At 46.5% G+C, this 15,862-nt stretch overlaps 1 protein-coding gene across 3 annotated transcripts; it reads left to right on the top strand.

Moving 5' to 3' along the window:
• The first annotated feature begins 3,050 nt into the window (after nucleotides 1–3,050).
• Nucleotides 3,051–15,862, top strand: LOC124233650 (ubiquitin-like protein 7). Of its 3 annotated transcripts, none has more exons than XM_046650787.1 (11): nucleotides 3,051–3,129; nucleotides 4,526–4,738; nucleotides 5,556–5,675; nucleotides 9,106–9,188; nucleotides 9,976–10,060; nucleotides 10,621–10,678; nucleotides 11,680–11,813; nucleotides 12,073–12,122; nucleotides 12,369–12,536; nucleotides 13,115–13,237; nucleotides 15,614–15,862. In XM_046650787.1, the coding sequence occupies exons 1-11, from the start codon at nucleotides 3,090–3,092 to the stop codon at nucleotides 15,749–15,751; spliced, it is 1,212 nt and encodes a 403-aa protein (XP_046506743.1). In that variant the 5' UTR covers nucleotides 3,051–3,089; the 3' UTR covers nucleotides 15,752–15,862. The 3 variants fall into 3 exon arrangements, with proteins under 3 accessions (XP_046506743.1, XP_046506745.1, XP_046506749.1); XM_046650789.1 differs by having other exon boundaries at nucleotides 3,104–3,179; XM_046650793.1 differs by lacking the exon at nucleotides 3,051–3,129 and adding an exon at nucleotides 3,186–3,327.

The raw sequence follows: 15,862 nt of genomic DNA, 5'->3' as shown, positions 1-15,862 counted from the left end.
TAAAACTAGAGGTAATACTTAATCAAGACAACACTTTGAACATCCTGACTTTATTGTAATTTCATGTCTTAAGTCTTCGTACTTTTTATTCATATAGATCTAGGTTTTGTTGCTTTCTGTAAAAGAATAAACTGGATTAAAAGTTGAAATTTGTAGACACTCAAATGACAGGTTATTTGCCTTTTTTCCTCTTATTAAATAGCACACCTCAGTCTAGTCAAGTTCACTCACACAAAACCCACCCAACTACATATTTTTTCTGCCATTGAATCTTTAATCTCTCAATAGAGTGCCTCAGTTTGTGTATCCATTCATTGTGTATCCATTCATTGGACATTATATAGTACTGTTACTGTATGTCAAACTGCAGACCCCAGGAGCAATTTTGGATGTTTCTGGAAAAGTTTGACCACAAACTTGCACAAAGGACAGGACTAGTGTTTTAAATTCTCAGGGAGGATTATTCTTTCACATATCAGTTGCCCTGTCCTCAGAGAGAAGCAGAGAGAACTTTTCTTGCCCTCTCTTAGTGCTGATACATGGTTTTTTGTTTGTTTGTTTTTGTAGTTTGCCCTTTCACTTAGGGTGCAAATCTTTTAAGGGTTTCAACTTTGTGCAGTCGTGTCAGTTTCGATCTTGGAGGGACCCAGTACTTTAGTATTCACACAAAAATCTCCAAGCAAGGTTTCTAGGACCACTAATCTCTCCGGAGAGGTACCTATCATCTCTCAAGCTCATTGCCTTGTTTCCAATTCCCCTTTCATTTCTGGCATCTGAGGATTTCCCATTTCTCTTGTGACCACAGCTATGTGAGATAATAAGTGTATTATTTTATACATGTATTTGTAGCAGGAGTATTTACAGATGATTTTTTCTTTTCTTTTTTTTTTTGAGGAAGATTAGCCCTGAGCTAACATCTGCTGCCAATCCTCCTCCTTTTGCTGAGGAAGACTGGCCCTCAGCTAACATCCGTGCCCATTTTCCTCTACTTTGTATGTGGGACACCTGCCACAGCATGGCGTGCCAAGTGGTGCCATGTCTACACCTGGGATGTGAACCAGTGAACCCCGGGCCGCTGTGCACACTTAACCGCTGTGCCACCAGGCCGGCCCCTACAGACGATTTTTATTTGCTACCTTGCCAGACCCAGAAATCCCCATGTTAATTTTATAAACGGAAAAAAGTTAAGAATGCAAATGTGCATTCTTTTAATTTGTTTTACAATAGTTAAATGATTGGGCCAAATAATCTCTTGAAGGTTTAATGAGTAACTGTCCACCACTTTCTCAGAGAGAACTAATGAGGGTATCAATGTCTCCAAATATGGACTGGCCAAGGGACTGGGCCCCAACACTTTCCTTTTTACCACGTCTGGTCATGCATCTTTGTCTTGTGTCCAGGTTCTTCTAATTTTATCTAGAATCTGACCCTTGCTTCTGTGTACAGCACCTACTTGGTAAATTGGTTCCCAAAGAACCTGTTTGGCCCTGGGTTATTCCTTCATTCATCTGCTGATTTAATAATTTATTATTACAATGTTTCTGAACAGTGCAATGAATCAGAACTCAGAGAGGCTTACTTTCTTTCCTGGGATCAACAAGCTACAGCAAGACAGCCACATTTGGAAGAAGCTTTGGCCTGAATTATTCATTCAACAAGTATTTATTGCTCAAATACTACATGTCAGGCCCTGCTGAAGATAAAGTGGAGTGCCAGACAGTCATTGTCCATTTCCCTGGGGAGATTATAATGAAATCAACTGAAACAAGAAATTCATGAGTATCTAGTGTATTCAGCTCCACTTTGAGGAAAACAAAATGAAGACAGGGTCCTTGTTAAGGACCAGCAGTTATTAAGTGTTAATAGCAGTTACCAGCAGTTGTTAAGTGTGTGCAGGTTAAGGCACAGCACTGAACAAAGTTTAATAAAACACTAAATTATGTGGTTCAGGTGCAAGCTTTAGTAGATAGGAGAGGAAGGAGCCTAAAGAAGACTGGATAGGTAGGAAGGATTTCTGAAAGAGAGGTTATATCTAGAGAAGGGGTAGCTGGGGGAAGGGGGACTTTGGGGACAGCCATGAGGGACCTGGCCTTCAGCCTGAAAGGCAGAGTGAGAGACTGTGAAAATCTCTCACATTATCTTATCGGAGCAGCAGAGGGGTGATTAACCTCCACTGTTAGGCCCTCCCAGACCCTGCAGTTGGTCTGCTTCAGTCGAGTTGTTCTGCTCAGTCGCTGCCCTAGTCCCAGGCCTACATTGGGAAGTTCCAGAGTGATGCTTTTATGTTTGTGCACACTGGCTGTGATCAATCTCATTTTTTTATATTCACCTTAGTCCTTCAATTAATTCCTTGAGTAGAGTCCAATCAGAAGTAGCCCCTCTTTCTATTTTAGCTAATCCTAACTTCTGTGCAAGCACAATCCAATTCTAATTGTGCAACTAAAATATGCAGTTTCTCTAAGAGAGTTCAGTGGAAATTCCCCTTGCCAAACTGATTGGATGAATGGCTGTTATATAAACCCCACCACTGCATGTTGTGGCGTGCCGGGAACCCGACATAGTTAACTCCCCTCTTGAATCAACTTTTAGAGCAGTCATCGTTCAGATCCCAGAATGCCCCCACAGGAAGGTTCGCCGCGAGAAGCAAGAGGAGGAGAGGAGCGCAAAATAGGCTGACTTCACCGGAGGGCAAGCCGTTTTCCTAGTGAGGCTGCGAGGAACCGCTGGGGCGTGTCTGGAGAAGCCGCTCGGCTAAGAGCCCTCGCGGAGGGAAGGGTCGGAGCGGGAGGGGATCAGTGTCCGCGAACCGGCCCAGGGCCTGGCAGCGCGCTCCCTCCTGCGGCGCTGTAGCAACCCGCTAGTCTCCGTATGCTTCCCAGGACGGCGTGGGAATCACGGTGCTGTAAACCCCACAACAGGCATCCCTCTCGCGACTTGCGCCTTAGAACAACAACAGGACGCCCGCGCCGGAAATTTCAAACGGCCCAGAAGCCACGCCCTCCCCGGAACCGGAAGTTTTGCAACTAGCGCCCCTTGCCGGTCGGCTATTTATAAAGGGCGGGGCTGCAGCAGGAACTGCAACTCCCAGAATGCAGCGCGGAGCTTCCGGTTTCCGGCGAGAGGACCGGAGTGAGTGTTTACACCGGCGGCTCTGCGGCCGGATTCCTTCCGCGGGACGGGTGAGGGCGCTGGGTCCCGGGGCGCGCGGGCTCGTCGTCTGTTGACTAGTTACCTGGTCCCATGGGAGCAGTGGGGTCGTCACCAAAGAGATAATGTCCCTGCCTCACGACTAGCTATCTCTGACCTTGGGCCAGTGACTTCACCTTTGTGAGTTTCAGTTCCTCGTCTGTAACATGTGGATGATAATGTCTGCCTCAGGTCACAGTTGTGAGAATTAAATGAGATACGACCTATAAAGAGACCTCTTCCCTTCCCTGTCATAAACCTGGAGATGGAAGGTACCTTGAGGATGCCTTAAGATCTGCCGGGCAGCCTCAAAGCCTCCCTTCACAGCCTTTTTTCTTTTCTTTTCCAAAGAAGCCTGTTTGGAAGCAATAATGATTATAACAAGGGCTTGTCTTTCCTTACAAGATTCTTCCACTCTCAGAGTTTCTGATTCATTTTCTGGGGACCCATGTGTGCCAGGCATAGGGACAGTAAGTCCGAAAAATATCTAGTCTTTGCTTTCAAGGACCTCCATGAATGGGGTGCGGGAGAGATTGAGAAGTAAATAGATATTTGTAACACTTTGCCCTGAGGGACTATGGGGACAACAGAGGAAAGGGAGAGGGGACAGAGGAGGTTGGATTTGGGTTGGTCTTGATAGGAGTTTGCTAAGAGACCAAGGAAGGAAGAGGCATTACATGCAGTGTTAGATGAGCAGAGGTGTAAAGTGGGACAGAGCTTTGTTATGAATGGAGGCTTGGTGGGGGTGGACTTACGTGTTGGGGAGGGTGGGGTGGCACAGGGCTCTTCGGGAAGAAAGCTGGCAAGAGAGAACAGATGTGAATGTTTTTGTAAGCCGGGCTGTGGAGTTTAGACTTATTCATAGAGGTGGTTTGGAGTTATTGGAGGACTTTTAAACAGAGGAGTGACTTGATCAGATCTGTATTTTAAAACGATGAGTTGGATGGCAGCATGGATATTTGATAGGGAGACATAAGAGGCAGGGAGCTTGTAGAAAGCTGTTGTAGTAGTTCAAGCAAGAGTTGATGAAGAAAACTGGAAATAAGGAGTGTATGTAGGGGAGAGAGTTGGATGATCTCATTTGAACCTCACAACATTCCTATTAGATGGGATGATTTTTTATGTCCACTTTAAAGATGAAGAAACTGAGGTCTAGAGAATGGAAGTTCCTTGCTGTCCATCATAGGATGAGTAAAGAGAGGACCCCCACGTTCTCGTTCTGGCCTCCTGGTGCTGTATCCTGTGCTTTCCAACAGTGTCACACTGAATTATCACTCATTCAACCCCTTGGTGGGGTGGTAGTCTGCCTTTTAACCACTAAGGCTTTGTTCCTTTACAGGGAGAAAGAGAGAGCGCGAAAGAGAGAGGATGTCTCTCTCAGATTGGCACCTAGCGGTGAAGCTGGCTGACCAGCCACTTGCCCCAAAGTCTATTCTTCGGTTGCCAGAGACAGAGCTGGGAGAGTACTCACTGGGGAGCTACAGTATTTCATTTCTGAAGCAGCTCATTGCTGGCAAACTCCAGGAGTCTGTTCCAGACCCTGAGCTGATTGGTGAGTCTCTGTGGACTGGGGATGGGCTGCTGCTCTGATCTCTTTTTGGGGAGGATACTTCTGGAATTACAAGGGTAAATTGAGAGTTTGGGATTCATTGCCTCATAATGTTAACACTCCAGGGAAGAGAGTGTTGTTAGGTAAATAGAAACAGAAATCACATAATAAAACTATTGGTTGTCATTTCAGTTGTGTGTTATATTGAAGTACTTTAGCACAGATTTCCTTAACTATGAGTTTGTTAAATTCTTCGAAAGAGCAAGAATTTGGAGTGGGCTAGGGAAAGATGAGCTCGTCAGGGAAAGCGCCCCAGTATATGGCATTTGGGGTGGGTCCTAGGGGGTGGTTAGGAGAACTTTTGTTTGGCTGGTTGGTTGATTAGGGGGAAGGCAGTGAAAAAGGATCCTTTCCTAGACAAGCGCAGTCTAGCTGGAGGAAGGAGGAATTTAAATATCACATAAGTTAGATTATAAATATAATGGTGAATAAACTGGCAAAATGGTATAAACTCGCAAAAAGTACGTTTTCAGTCATAAAAACACTGGATTCATCCTTTTTTGTTGTTGCATTTTCCCCTTCATTTGAATCGAGCTGTGTCCATGATGTTAAGCTCTAGAGCTTTCCTGTGCATGGAATCTACATTTTATCGGTTTGCACTTGCTAGCAGTTGTTATTAATGTGTGTTTGTTAAATAAGAGCACTTTTTAAAGCATATAGCATTCTCCAGCTATCTGGCCAATCAAGATAAGGTTCTTAGGGGACAGAAACCATCTAAATTGTTTTGAGGAGCAAAGTATAAGTGGACAGTTCTTTTTAGATCTGATCTACTGTGGCCGGAAGCTAAAAGATGACCAGACCCTTGACTTCTACGGCATTCAACCTGGGTCCACAGTGCATGTTCTGCGCAAGTCCTGGCCTGAGCCTGATCAGAAACCAGGTGAGTGAGGGTTAGCCATTAGTCAAACAGGAAGAGCTTATGGAATATCTACAAGGGAAGGGTCTGTGTATTCTTGAGGCATGGGCCTGGGGGTAACAGAGGATGATTTACTGAGACGATGATATCTTCCTTACTGATTGGATTAGACCACATTAATAAACAGGGTGCAGTTTTGACTTTCTTGCTGCCAGCACCACTGACAGAAGGGGATGTGTTTCTCTACTTTTTCAGTTCATTACCCACTGTTTTAACGTGGTGGGGAGTGTGTGTCTATTTAAATTGCTTTAGGTTAACAGTTTATTTCGCAATGAACTTGGTATCTTTTTGTTTCTGTTGTTACTGTTCTCTTTAGAAAAAAGCTGAAACCCCTCTAATGCTGTAGTTTGTTCTCTTCTTAGCAGATCTTCCATCGAACTGCCCCAGGTGATGGTGTGCTCGCTCAGCTCGCTTCTCCTGCTATACTGGTCATTTAGTTTCCTGAAGCTTGAAAATATTCAAACAGTATTAATGTAGCTCTTGGAGAATACATACAAAGCCTCTAATTCCATTTTGATTTATTAATAAAGGGTGCTGCTTGGAATTCATAGTTTAAGTTTTGCATCTGTGTTTTAAAAGCATCCTCAAGGGTAAAGCTAAGCTGTCTACAAGAGATTAGCTTTGTTAAACTGGCAGTTTGATGTATTTTTATAATGTTCATGATTGCTGTGACTGGTTATCAGCTTGAAATTTCCCCTTTTTTCAATTCTAAACATAAAGGAAAAAAAGATTTTCTTTTATACCCTGATGGGAAGTGAGAAAGAGAAAGGCAGAGAGTCTCTGACATCCAGGAGTTGGCCTGGCCCTCAGCCAGTCTATGGAACATGAACAATTTCACAGGTCACCAACGTCTACAAGTCTACTCACTCTGAGACCATGATGGATCAAGACAAAATAAGATCCCTCTCATTTCTGAACAGAGACAAAAACCTGAATGTTGTCCAGACCACAAAAGTGACGAACTGTCCCTCTGTCCTGGCTATTATGAATGACCGTTGCTTCTTTGCCAATCACAGCTTTTGCTTTGCTCTAGTTTTTCTTCCATCTAGATAAGAATTATTAAGATACCCAATTGTAAAATCACCCCCACTTCCTGACAGCACCCAGTCCAGAGCAAAGCCCTGCTTCCTTAAACTTCCCCCCAAATCACCAGTCAAATTCCAAATCCTATAATAAGTCCTTTCTAACATCCTCTTACTGAGATGCCCCACAATTCCGTGGTGTGCTTTCTCCTCTCTGGAAGGAGCAGCAAACCCAACTTGTTCACCTGCATGTGTGGCCCTCTGGTCTTGGCTGGAGGGCATTGACAGGAGGAAAGTAACATTCATTGCTTCTTTGAGCCAGATTGTTTCATTTGTTCATTATAGTGGCCCTACAGGGTAGGTAACAGTATTGGCATTTTATAGATGGAGAAAAAGAGAGTTAGAAACGTATTTATTCAAGGTTACCTCCTTAGAGAGTGAATGCAAGAGCTGGGATGTGAATCCAGGTTTTCTTGGCTCAAGAGCCCATGTTCTTTCCACTGGGCTGGCTGCCTCCTACTTCCAAAGGGTGAGATTACCTCAGAGATATTATGGAGACAACTGTAACTCTTAGCTGGCTATCAACTTAAGATACTAGGAGTCCTTTTCCTCCCCCCTTCTGCCTGGAGATTTATTTTTAAAACAAGTGGGTTTTTTATTGGGAAGTGAAAGGAAACTTAGATCTGAAAAGAAACTGTTTTGTGATGGCATTTTAGATATTTTATCTTTGAGTGCTCTTCCAAAAGGAAGCACATTTCTTGATCTCTCACTGGATTAGCGCCTGTAGGAGGAAGAACCTGTCAGTTCCTCTTTGCCCACCTGGATCCCTTTGGTGGCTCTCCATGGACGGTTACAAATCCCTTCAGGATCTCTTAGCCTGCTATTTGAGCAGCGATGTGTACCCCGAGCTCCAGCCACAAGAATGACTTACCATTCCTTTGAAGCACCTCGCTCTTTTGTCCTTACCTGCCTTTGCATGTGTTCTTGCTTAGGTCTGGAATACCTTTTCCTAGTAGACATCTGCTCTAACTTAAATATCCTCCCAGATGGTCTCCTCTGGGAGGCAGCTTTGTGTGGCCCTCCCTCAGGAATGGCTATCGGCCTCCATGTTCCCTACCCCCTGGCTGGGATCCACATCTCTGCTGAGGTCCTCAGCCTGGTACCTTGTAATTGTGTGTTTGCGTGTTTGATTGAGTCTTGTTTCTCCTACTGTCTTCAGAGTTCCTTGATGGCAGGGACTCATTTCTTGTATTCCTGTGCCTTGCCCAAAACCAAGTGTGGAGTAAATACTTAGTACATGTTTATTGAATTAATAAATTAGGTAATTTACTTAAGATGAATCTTTTTCGAAAGTGACAACCTGTATAATTAGAACTATAGGTAGGAATATGGTTGGGGCCAGGTGTCCCATTCATCTTGCTTTGGGAATGGTGCTCCTGGGTTGGCCAGTACACAGTGTGTACAATCACAAGTAGCCATCCTAGGCGAGGGTAACCACACTTTTAAAAGTGTGACCCGTGGTGAACTTCCTACTTACACCCCCTCCTTTTATCCAAATTTCTTCACTTATGAAATGCGATAATTTCCTAAATAGTAAACTAACCAAGTAAAATTAAGACAATGACTAAACTTTCCCATATATATGAGTCATAGTGTCCAAAGATCAAAAAGAAGCTTTGAGTTCCAGTAAAACACTTGCTGTCAGGTGAGTGAGGAAAGTTTAAGAACCCTACTGTGTTTTCTTGGTCCTTCTTGTTTTTTCTTTTTTTTTTAATTGAAAATACTATTACAGAAGCGTGAAAGGAAATATCAAAGAGAAAATAATTACCCTGATCCTGTCACCCTACCTAAGTGCTGTTCTTCCACTTGTCCCCTTCCAGCCTCGGGCCACATGTGCACTGACACGTTTTGTGTAGTTTTCCTAGAGAATGCACATCCAACTTTGTGTTCTATTTCTTTCCCTTAACATATTGTGTCAGCGTAATTCCATATTGTTCAGATGGCTTGCAGCGCTTCTTATAAATCACTGCATAAAAGTCTTCTGAGTTGATTATAGCTTCCTTTTTTCAAATGTAAGAAGTCTAGAATTGCTGCAGTGAGATATTGATCAGAGCAGTCTCTTTCATGTGGTAAGAGTCCCCCCTGCTGGAACTTGAATTTGTTTATCTCCTGAAGATGCTTAAAAGAGAGTGCAGTTTTCACATCTGTGGCATTAATGGGTTTTTCAGAATGGGCACTCACATTCTTAGTGGGGTGATGAGGGAAGGGAACCTGCAGACCAAGCTACATCTGGGCGCATGCTGAAATGATGTTCTGTGTCTGCAGCAGGGGCAGGACCTGGGCTGTAGGGTAACTGAGTGTCTTGTCCCCAGAACCTGTGGACAAAGTGGCTGCCCTGAGGGAGTTCCGGGTGCTGCATACTGCCCTGCACAGCAGCTCCTCCTACAGGGAGGCGGTGAGTGTGTGCCAGGGCCCCCTGCCCGAGACTCTTGCCAGGCCTGCAGGAGAGGGTGTGAACGCTGGCGAGTGGTGTAGAGTGGGAGCTGGAAGCCTGTTGCCATGGCTACCAAGAGTTCCTCAGGGACTTTTTGCCGTGTCTGTGGGTCTCAGTAGAACCCTGTCTTCTCCCAAAGAGGCTCTCAGCTAGGCATTGTTAATTCCTTCTAATGATAATGATACAACCTCTCCTGACACTGGCCTCGTGGAATGAATATGGTGACAGCCAAAGGATCTACATACTGTTTCTGCTGGGCCTCATCCTTTGACTTTGGCTGAATTGCCTGCCCACTGCTCCTTACCTAGATTTCCTCATTGGGAAAGCACACTGATGTATTTCTGTAGGAGAGTTGATAAGCAAAATTAATACAGCTGTGAACTTCCCAATATATATGAAGGTGAAATGATAATTGTATGGAGATTCAAAAGGACTTTTGGGACCTAGAGAAACCTTTGTGAAAGGCTTCTAATGAGAGCCTTTATTTTGGAAGCATTGAAACTGTAGATGAGGGGAAGGACCAGAGATTGAAGGTTTACTGTGGTCTTGCTTTTTTATTGTTTGTTTCCCCTCCAGTAAGCCATGATCTCAGAGAAAAAACAGGTTCCTCTGTTTCATGGGGCCATTGTTCCACTGTGGCAATGTATGTGCAAGCACTTGGTGGGAGGAAATACTTCAGCAGAGTGTGGGTATTTGCTGAGTGGATCAAGCTGGTTGGAGTGCTCAGCCCTCTCCATCTCTCCTGCAGGTCTTTAAGATGCTCAGCAACAAGGAATCTTTGGATCAGATCATTGTGGCCACCCCAGGCCTCAGCAGCGATCCCATTGCTCTTGGTAAGCGCAGGATTGAACTTGAGGAAATAGGTGTTAGAGAAGGAGAAACCAGGAGAAGCCAATTACCCTAAAGAGACTTTGACCATCTTTTAAAGAATCACTGGTCTTGTAGGGGAGGGGGAGTAAGCAACCATATACCCAGCCCTCCAAGAACTCTACCCAGCCCTCTGGCAGTCTTCAAAGAGAAATCATGGCCTAACTAACATCATAAATGAGACTATGAGGATGCCAAATGAGGGTAGCGATTAGCTCAAACCATAGCAATCAAGGAAGTCTTCTGGCATACCTTGATGGATGAGGGAAGAACCCAGAGATGTGGGGAAAGGAGGCTGGCGTGTCAGTACTCAGTATGTGACCTCAGTGCAGGGGGAGGTGGTGGGTAGGGAACAAGATGGAGAGTATCTAGCTTGTGCTGGTGGTACTTGGTTTCCTCTACTCATGAGGGCTGCTTTGGGGTCCAGTGTCCCTGTTGAGCTGGTTGCTCTGAGGCCTAAAACCTCTTCTCCCTCCTGGATCTGGCTAGATTTCTAGTCTCTGAGGTGCGCCCCATTCTCCTTCAGGGGTTCTCCAGGATAAGGACCTTTTCTCTGTCTTCGCTGATCCCAACATGCTTGATACGTAAGTATACCCATCTGTCTCTCCTCATACGGTTAGGCCAGAAACCTAATTGTCAGCCTGGATTCTGCTCTTGGAGCCTATCCCTGGTCTCCCCCCAAGTCTACCTTCTAAATGTGTCAGGAGGTAAGAAAGAGCAGGAGGTTCTGGGGGAATGACAAGCCCAGGGGCAGGGGCAGGTGGAAATGCCAAGATGAAGCAGGGTTCTGAGGGAGGTGGCTCTGCAGGCCAGGTTCAGTTTAGATCTCATTCAGTAGATATTAGGGAGCCTTTGAAGGATTTTAAGCTAAGGAAAGAAGCAGGTGCATAGATCCATAAAATTTTAGAGCTGGAAGGGACAGTAGAGATTATGTTCCTTATTTTGCAAGTGAAGAAAACAACCAGACCCTGGGAAGAGAAGGGACCTGTCAAAGATTGCCCAGGGAAGTAGTGATGGAGTCAAGACCAGAGACTTGACCCCTGAGCTTCCCTAGCTGTACATGTCCCATCATGCCTTGTGGAGGAGAAGGTGAAGCATCTGCAGTGGATTCCAGGACTGAAGGCCTCGCCGCTATTGCTGGGGGCAGAGGAGCAGGAGGGCAAAGCCAACTGGAGGGAGATGCTAAAGACAGGAATTTTTCTTTTAACAATTTTTTTTTATATTGACTCTGAGCTAACATCTGTTGCCAATCTTCCTCTTTTTTTTTTCTTCCCCAAATTCCCTGTACATAGCTGTATATCCTAGTTGTAAGTCCTTCCAGTTCTTCTATGTGGGATGCTGCCACAGCATGGCTTGATGAGCGGTGCATAGGTCTGCACCCAGGATCCGAACTGGTGAACCCTGGGCCGCCAGAGTAGAGCACACAAACTTAACCACTATGCCACCAGGCCGGCCCCAAGACTGAAGAATTTAAGGGCAGGCATAGGCACTTGATCGTTGTGATTGGCACCCGGAAATCCTGTCAGGGCCAAGAGTGCTCTTTCCCGCTTAGTCACCATTGGGTTTCTTTCTGCCCTTGTTCCAGGTTGGTGCCTACTCACCCAGCCCTGGTCAATGCCATCGTCCTGGTTCTGCACTCAGTGGCAGGCAGCACCCCGCTGCCAGGGGCTGACTCCTCTTCCCGGAGCATGCCCTCCAGCTCATACCGGGATATGCCAGGTGAGCCTCAGGAGAGCAAAAATTGCCATCTCTTAGAGTGGGCAGTGGCCCAGGGATTTGCTTTACTCAGCAGCTATGTATAGCACTGGCAGAGGGTGTTCCTTGGGAACTCTCGGTTTGAGTCAGGGAGTGCATCTGTCCTGTAATTTTCCAAGGGGAGAGAGGAAAATATGAATTTGGAGAGTATGTGAGCTGAGATTCTGGAGCTACGCCTGTGCCTTTCTGTTCTTCCTCCGGAAATCTGTTCTCCCTCCTCCAGGTGGCTTCCTCTTTGAAGGGCTCTCTGATGATGAGGACGACTTTCACCCTGTAAGTGGCCTGGCTGCCTGCCCTTTGCGGGAGATGGTGCTGAAGATGGGCCCCTCCCTGGGACCTGGCACAGCCAAGCTGGGAGGTGGGCATAGGCCATTTGGTGGCCAAGTCTCTGTCATACTGTTCCTCTCTGAACCTGGCAGCTTGGGGAGTCTTCCCCAAGAGCGGTTCCTGGAGTGGGGTGGTGTTCACCTGGGAATGTCACAGTGCTGCTTCCCTGATTCTGGTGCCTCCTATCTCCAGAGTGCCAGGTCCACGCCCTCTAGCAGCACACCCAGCTCCCGCCCAGCCTCCCTGGGCTACAGTGGAGCTGCTGGACCCCGGCCCATCACCCAGAGTGAGCTGGCCACCGCCTTGGCCCTGGCCAGCACTCCGGAGAGCAGCTCTCACACGCCAACCCCTGGCACCCAGGTATGGAGAGAGAGCCAGAGGATGGAGGCTGGGCCCCCAAGGGAGAAGCTCCCTAGCAGTAGAATGGGTTAACCTTTTCTGGGTCTGGTGCTAGTCTGGTTTGAGATGAACTCTGCCTGGAGCCCTGGTGGTTTTCTCAGTTTACACCCCCCTCACTTGCCTTTAGGTCTCGGGAGTCTGGGGTTCAGCACAGTCCTGATTGATTCCTCCTCCTGGTAGTTCAGAAGGACCTCCCCCTACATAATGTACACTTCCTCATCCTCACAGGGCCCAGCCATTACTGGCTTAAGCATTCCTGGTGACGGTCACTCCAGCTTCCAAGGCCATCTTTCCCAGTGCTGGGTCCTAGGCTAGGTCAGGTGCTCAGTTCCATTTCCATAGAGCAGAAGAGAATGGAACCTTTTCTGCCCACATAGTGAGCTGTTAGGTACCTCTGTGTGGTTGTCTCATGCAGGCCCCTGTTGGGAGGCAGAAGTTGGGCACCCTAGGGTCATGATGGGGTAATGTGACAGCAGTGGGTGTGTGCTGGGAGATTGAGATGGCTCTGAGGGTGGCACTAACCGTTGATTTATGTCTAGGGCCATTCCTCAGGGACCTCGCCCATGTCGTCTGGTGTCCAGTCAGGGACGCCCATCACCAATGATCTCTTCAGCCAAGCCCTGCAGCATGCCCTGCAGGCCTCTGGGCAGCCCAGCCTTCAGGTCAGTCTGCCCACTGCTCCTGTCCATGCAGCTTTTTAGTTACTTTGGGTACTGAGCTTTTTTCTGCTCTCTGGAGGACCTTCCCACTTGGCACACTTCACTCTTAGAACAGCTGGGGCGTGGCAGAGTGACAGGAGAGGATGCTTCCATTCTTGCACCCAGTGGCCATCACCTGACTCCACTGACCATCTGGCTTAGATACTTATGGCAGTTTTAGTCAAAGAGTCATTCATTCATTCATTCTGTGAGCATGGACTGAGTGTTGAACAGGTGTATACCAGGCCTGGGTCCAGCTCCCGTGGTAGAGACGAGCCAGTCCTCATCCCTGCCATGGAGGAGCACCAGGGAATTACTCAAGTGGGGGAGCAGCAGGGCGTCAAGCCCAGCCCAGGCTTGAGCTGAGGCCCGAGTTCAGGCAAAACTCTTCTGAGGAAAGAGTGTTTAAGCTGATTGTCAAAGAATTAGTTAGAGGTTAGCCAGGTAGGGAAGTCAGTGTTGGAGGTGGGAGAATGGTGGCCAGGCAGAGGCAGCTACATGTTTGAGTGAATGTGTGGAGGTCTGTGTGACATACTCAGAACTGCAAGGCCAGCAGGCAGTGTCCTGGTGTAGAAGATCCTGAGATGGAGTCAGAGAAACAGAGAGCAGGAGCCTGAGTGGAGGGCCTTGAGTGCCTGGGTGAGGAGGTTAGCCTTGATCCTGCAGTCACCAGGGAGCCATGGAAGGTTTTAAGCAGGGAGTGACACCATCTGCTCTGCTTCATGGAATGGTCACCCTAGCAGCTAAGTGGAAGACTCAAGGGTTCAGTGATTTCTTGCATGCCTCTGCACAAGCTGTCTGCTCCACTCTCTTTCCTTTGCTCCTCACAGTAAGCCTTGGGGGGTGAGCATCATTTCTGGAACTTATCGAGGGTCATAAAGCCTTTAAGTGGTAGAGACAGTGTTCCAGCTCATGTGGCTTTTGCTACCCCACGTGGCCCTGGTGGACAGTGAGGGGCACAGGAGCAGGACCCGTGGACAGCTTGTCTTTTCCGTTTGTTTGCCTGCCCCAGCTAGAGGCCTGTTTACTCTACAGCTCAGGAGCTTTCACTGGCTCCACCTGGTCTGTAAACTGGATCTGAGTTGGTTTGTGTGGTTTTTTAAAAGCCCTCCACATCCTTGCCCTTGCCTGCCTATCTCTGAATTTGCATCTCTTCCCCACAGCCTTCTCCTTCCCACGTGTGAGCACATCGTTTTCCCTAAGTTGTGCACTTCCCTCCTTCATGATGTAGATATTAGTGAAGCTTTGAAAGTACTAAAGGAAAATGTGGGTTAATTTCTTTAAACTCTTATAGTAGAGAAGGCCTTTCATAGTTGAAAGTCAAAATCCAGGAGCCATTATATAAAGAGTGATAAATTTTCGGTTTGTAAAAGTGAAAATTTCTGCATAGCAAACCAAACCAGCAAAAAAACCCCAAGTAGTCTGAAGACTAACAACAAACTAGGAAAAAAATCTGTAACACACATCAGACAAAGGACAAAACATCCCTGTAGGTGGAAGTTCTAGTAATGTAGGACCACAGCTCCATAGGAAAATGAGCAAAGAATATATATAGACTATTCATGGAAAAGGAAATCCAGATGGCCCTTAAAGCCATGTAATTCCTTGCAGTCACATTTCTCAGAATTTATCCTGGAGATGTATGTGCATGTAGAAAATGACGTTTGTACCGAATCAGTCACTGCAGCATTGTTTGTAAGGGCAAAAGATTGGAAACAGCTCAGTTATGGAACATTTCAGGACATCCACAAGTGGGAATAATAGACAGTTATTAAAAAGTTCTTTATGTACTGGCTTAGAGAGATCTTCAGGATACATTAATTATGCTTTAAAAAAAGGGTGGATATAGCACAGGAGTAAAGAGAAGGGTAAATATAGGAGTATATATTTCTATTTCCTCAAAGAAAATAAAATAGGATATCTATAGTGGGGATAGAAGTGGGTAGGAGTAAGTAAGACTTTTTACTACGTATCATGCTCAAACCAAAACTAGTTTTAAAATTTATCCCTCTTCCCCATTTGTGTGTGTGTGTCTGTGTCTATACATTGCAAGAGAAAGCAAGTAATTTAATCTTTTGAAATTTAGACATTGAGTAACTTGTGCTTTCTCTTTTGATTCTTATGTTAAAATTTCCCCTTTTTATTGATCAAACTTTTAATTTGTTCTCTACCCTCAGGCCTCTGTTGTAGTCTTCCTAGAAGCCCTGTGTTCTGTGGAACTTCATGTCAGCAGCTTTGCTCTAGGAACCTACCTTCCTCTCTCCTCCTGAAAGGATAGACCTAAGTGAGTCTCCATAGGGTTCCAACTAACGGCTTCTGCCTGGTCCTCTCTTTCTGCAGAGCCAGTGGCAGCCCCAGCTGCAGCAGCTGCGTGACATGGGCATCCAGGACGATGAGCTGAGCCTTCGGGCCCTGCAGGCCACTGGCGGAGACATCCAAGCAGCCCTGGAGCTCATCTTTGCTGGAGGAGCCCCGTGAATTCCCTGCTCCTCCTGAGCCCCTACAAACTGCCAAGGCAGCTGCCCACGGGAAGCACTCCTGAAGGTGCCCCAGCTCTCCTCTCCCCAATACACCTGATGGTCAACCTTC

This window comes from Equus quagga, chromosome 2 (assembly GCF_021613505.1).
Source record: "Equus quagga isolate Etosha38 chromosome 2, UCLA_HA_Equagga_1.0, whole genome shotgun sequence".
Taxonomy (NCBI): Eukaryota; Metazoa; Chordata; class Mammalia; order Perissodactyla; family Equidae; genus Equus; species Equus quagga.
This window is presented reverse-complemented; position numbering and strand designations above follow the sequence as displayed.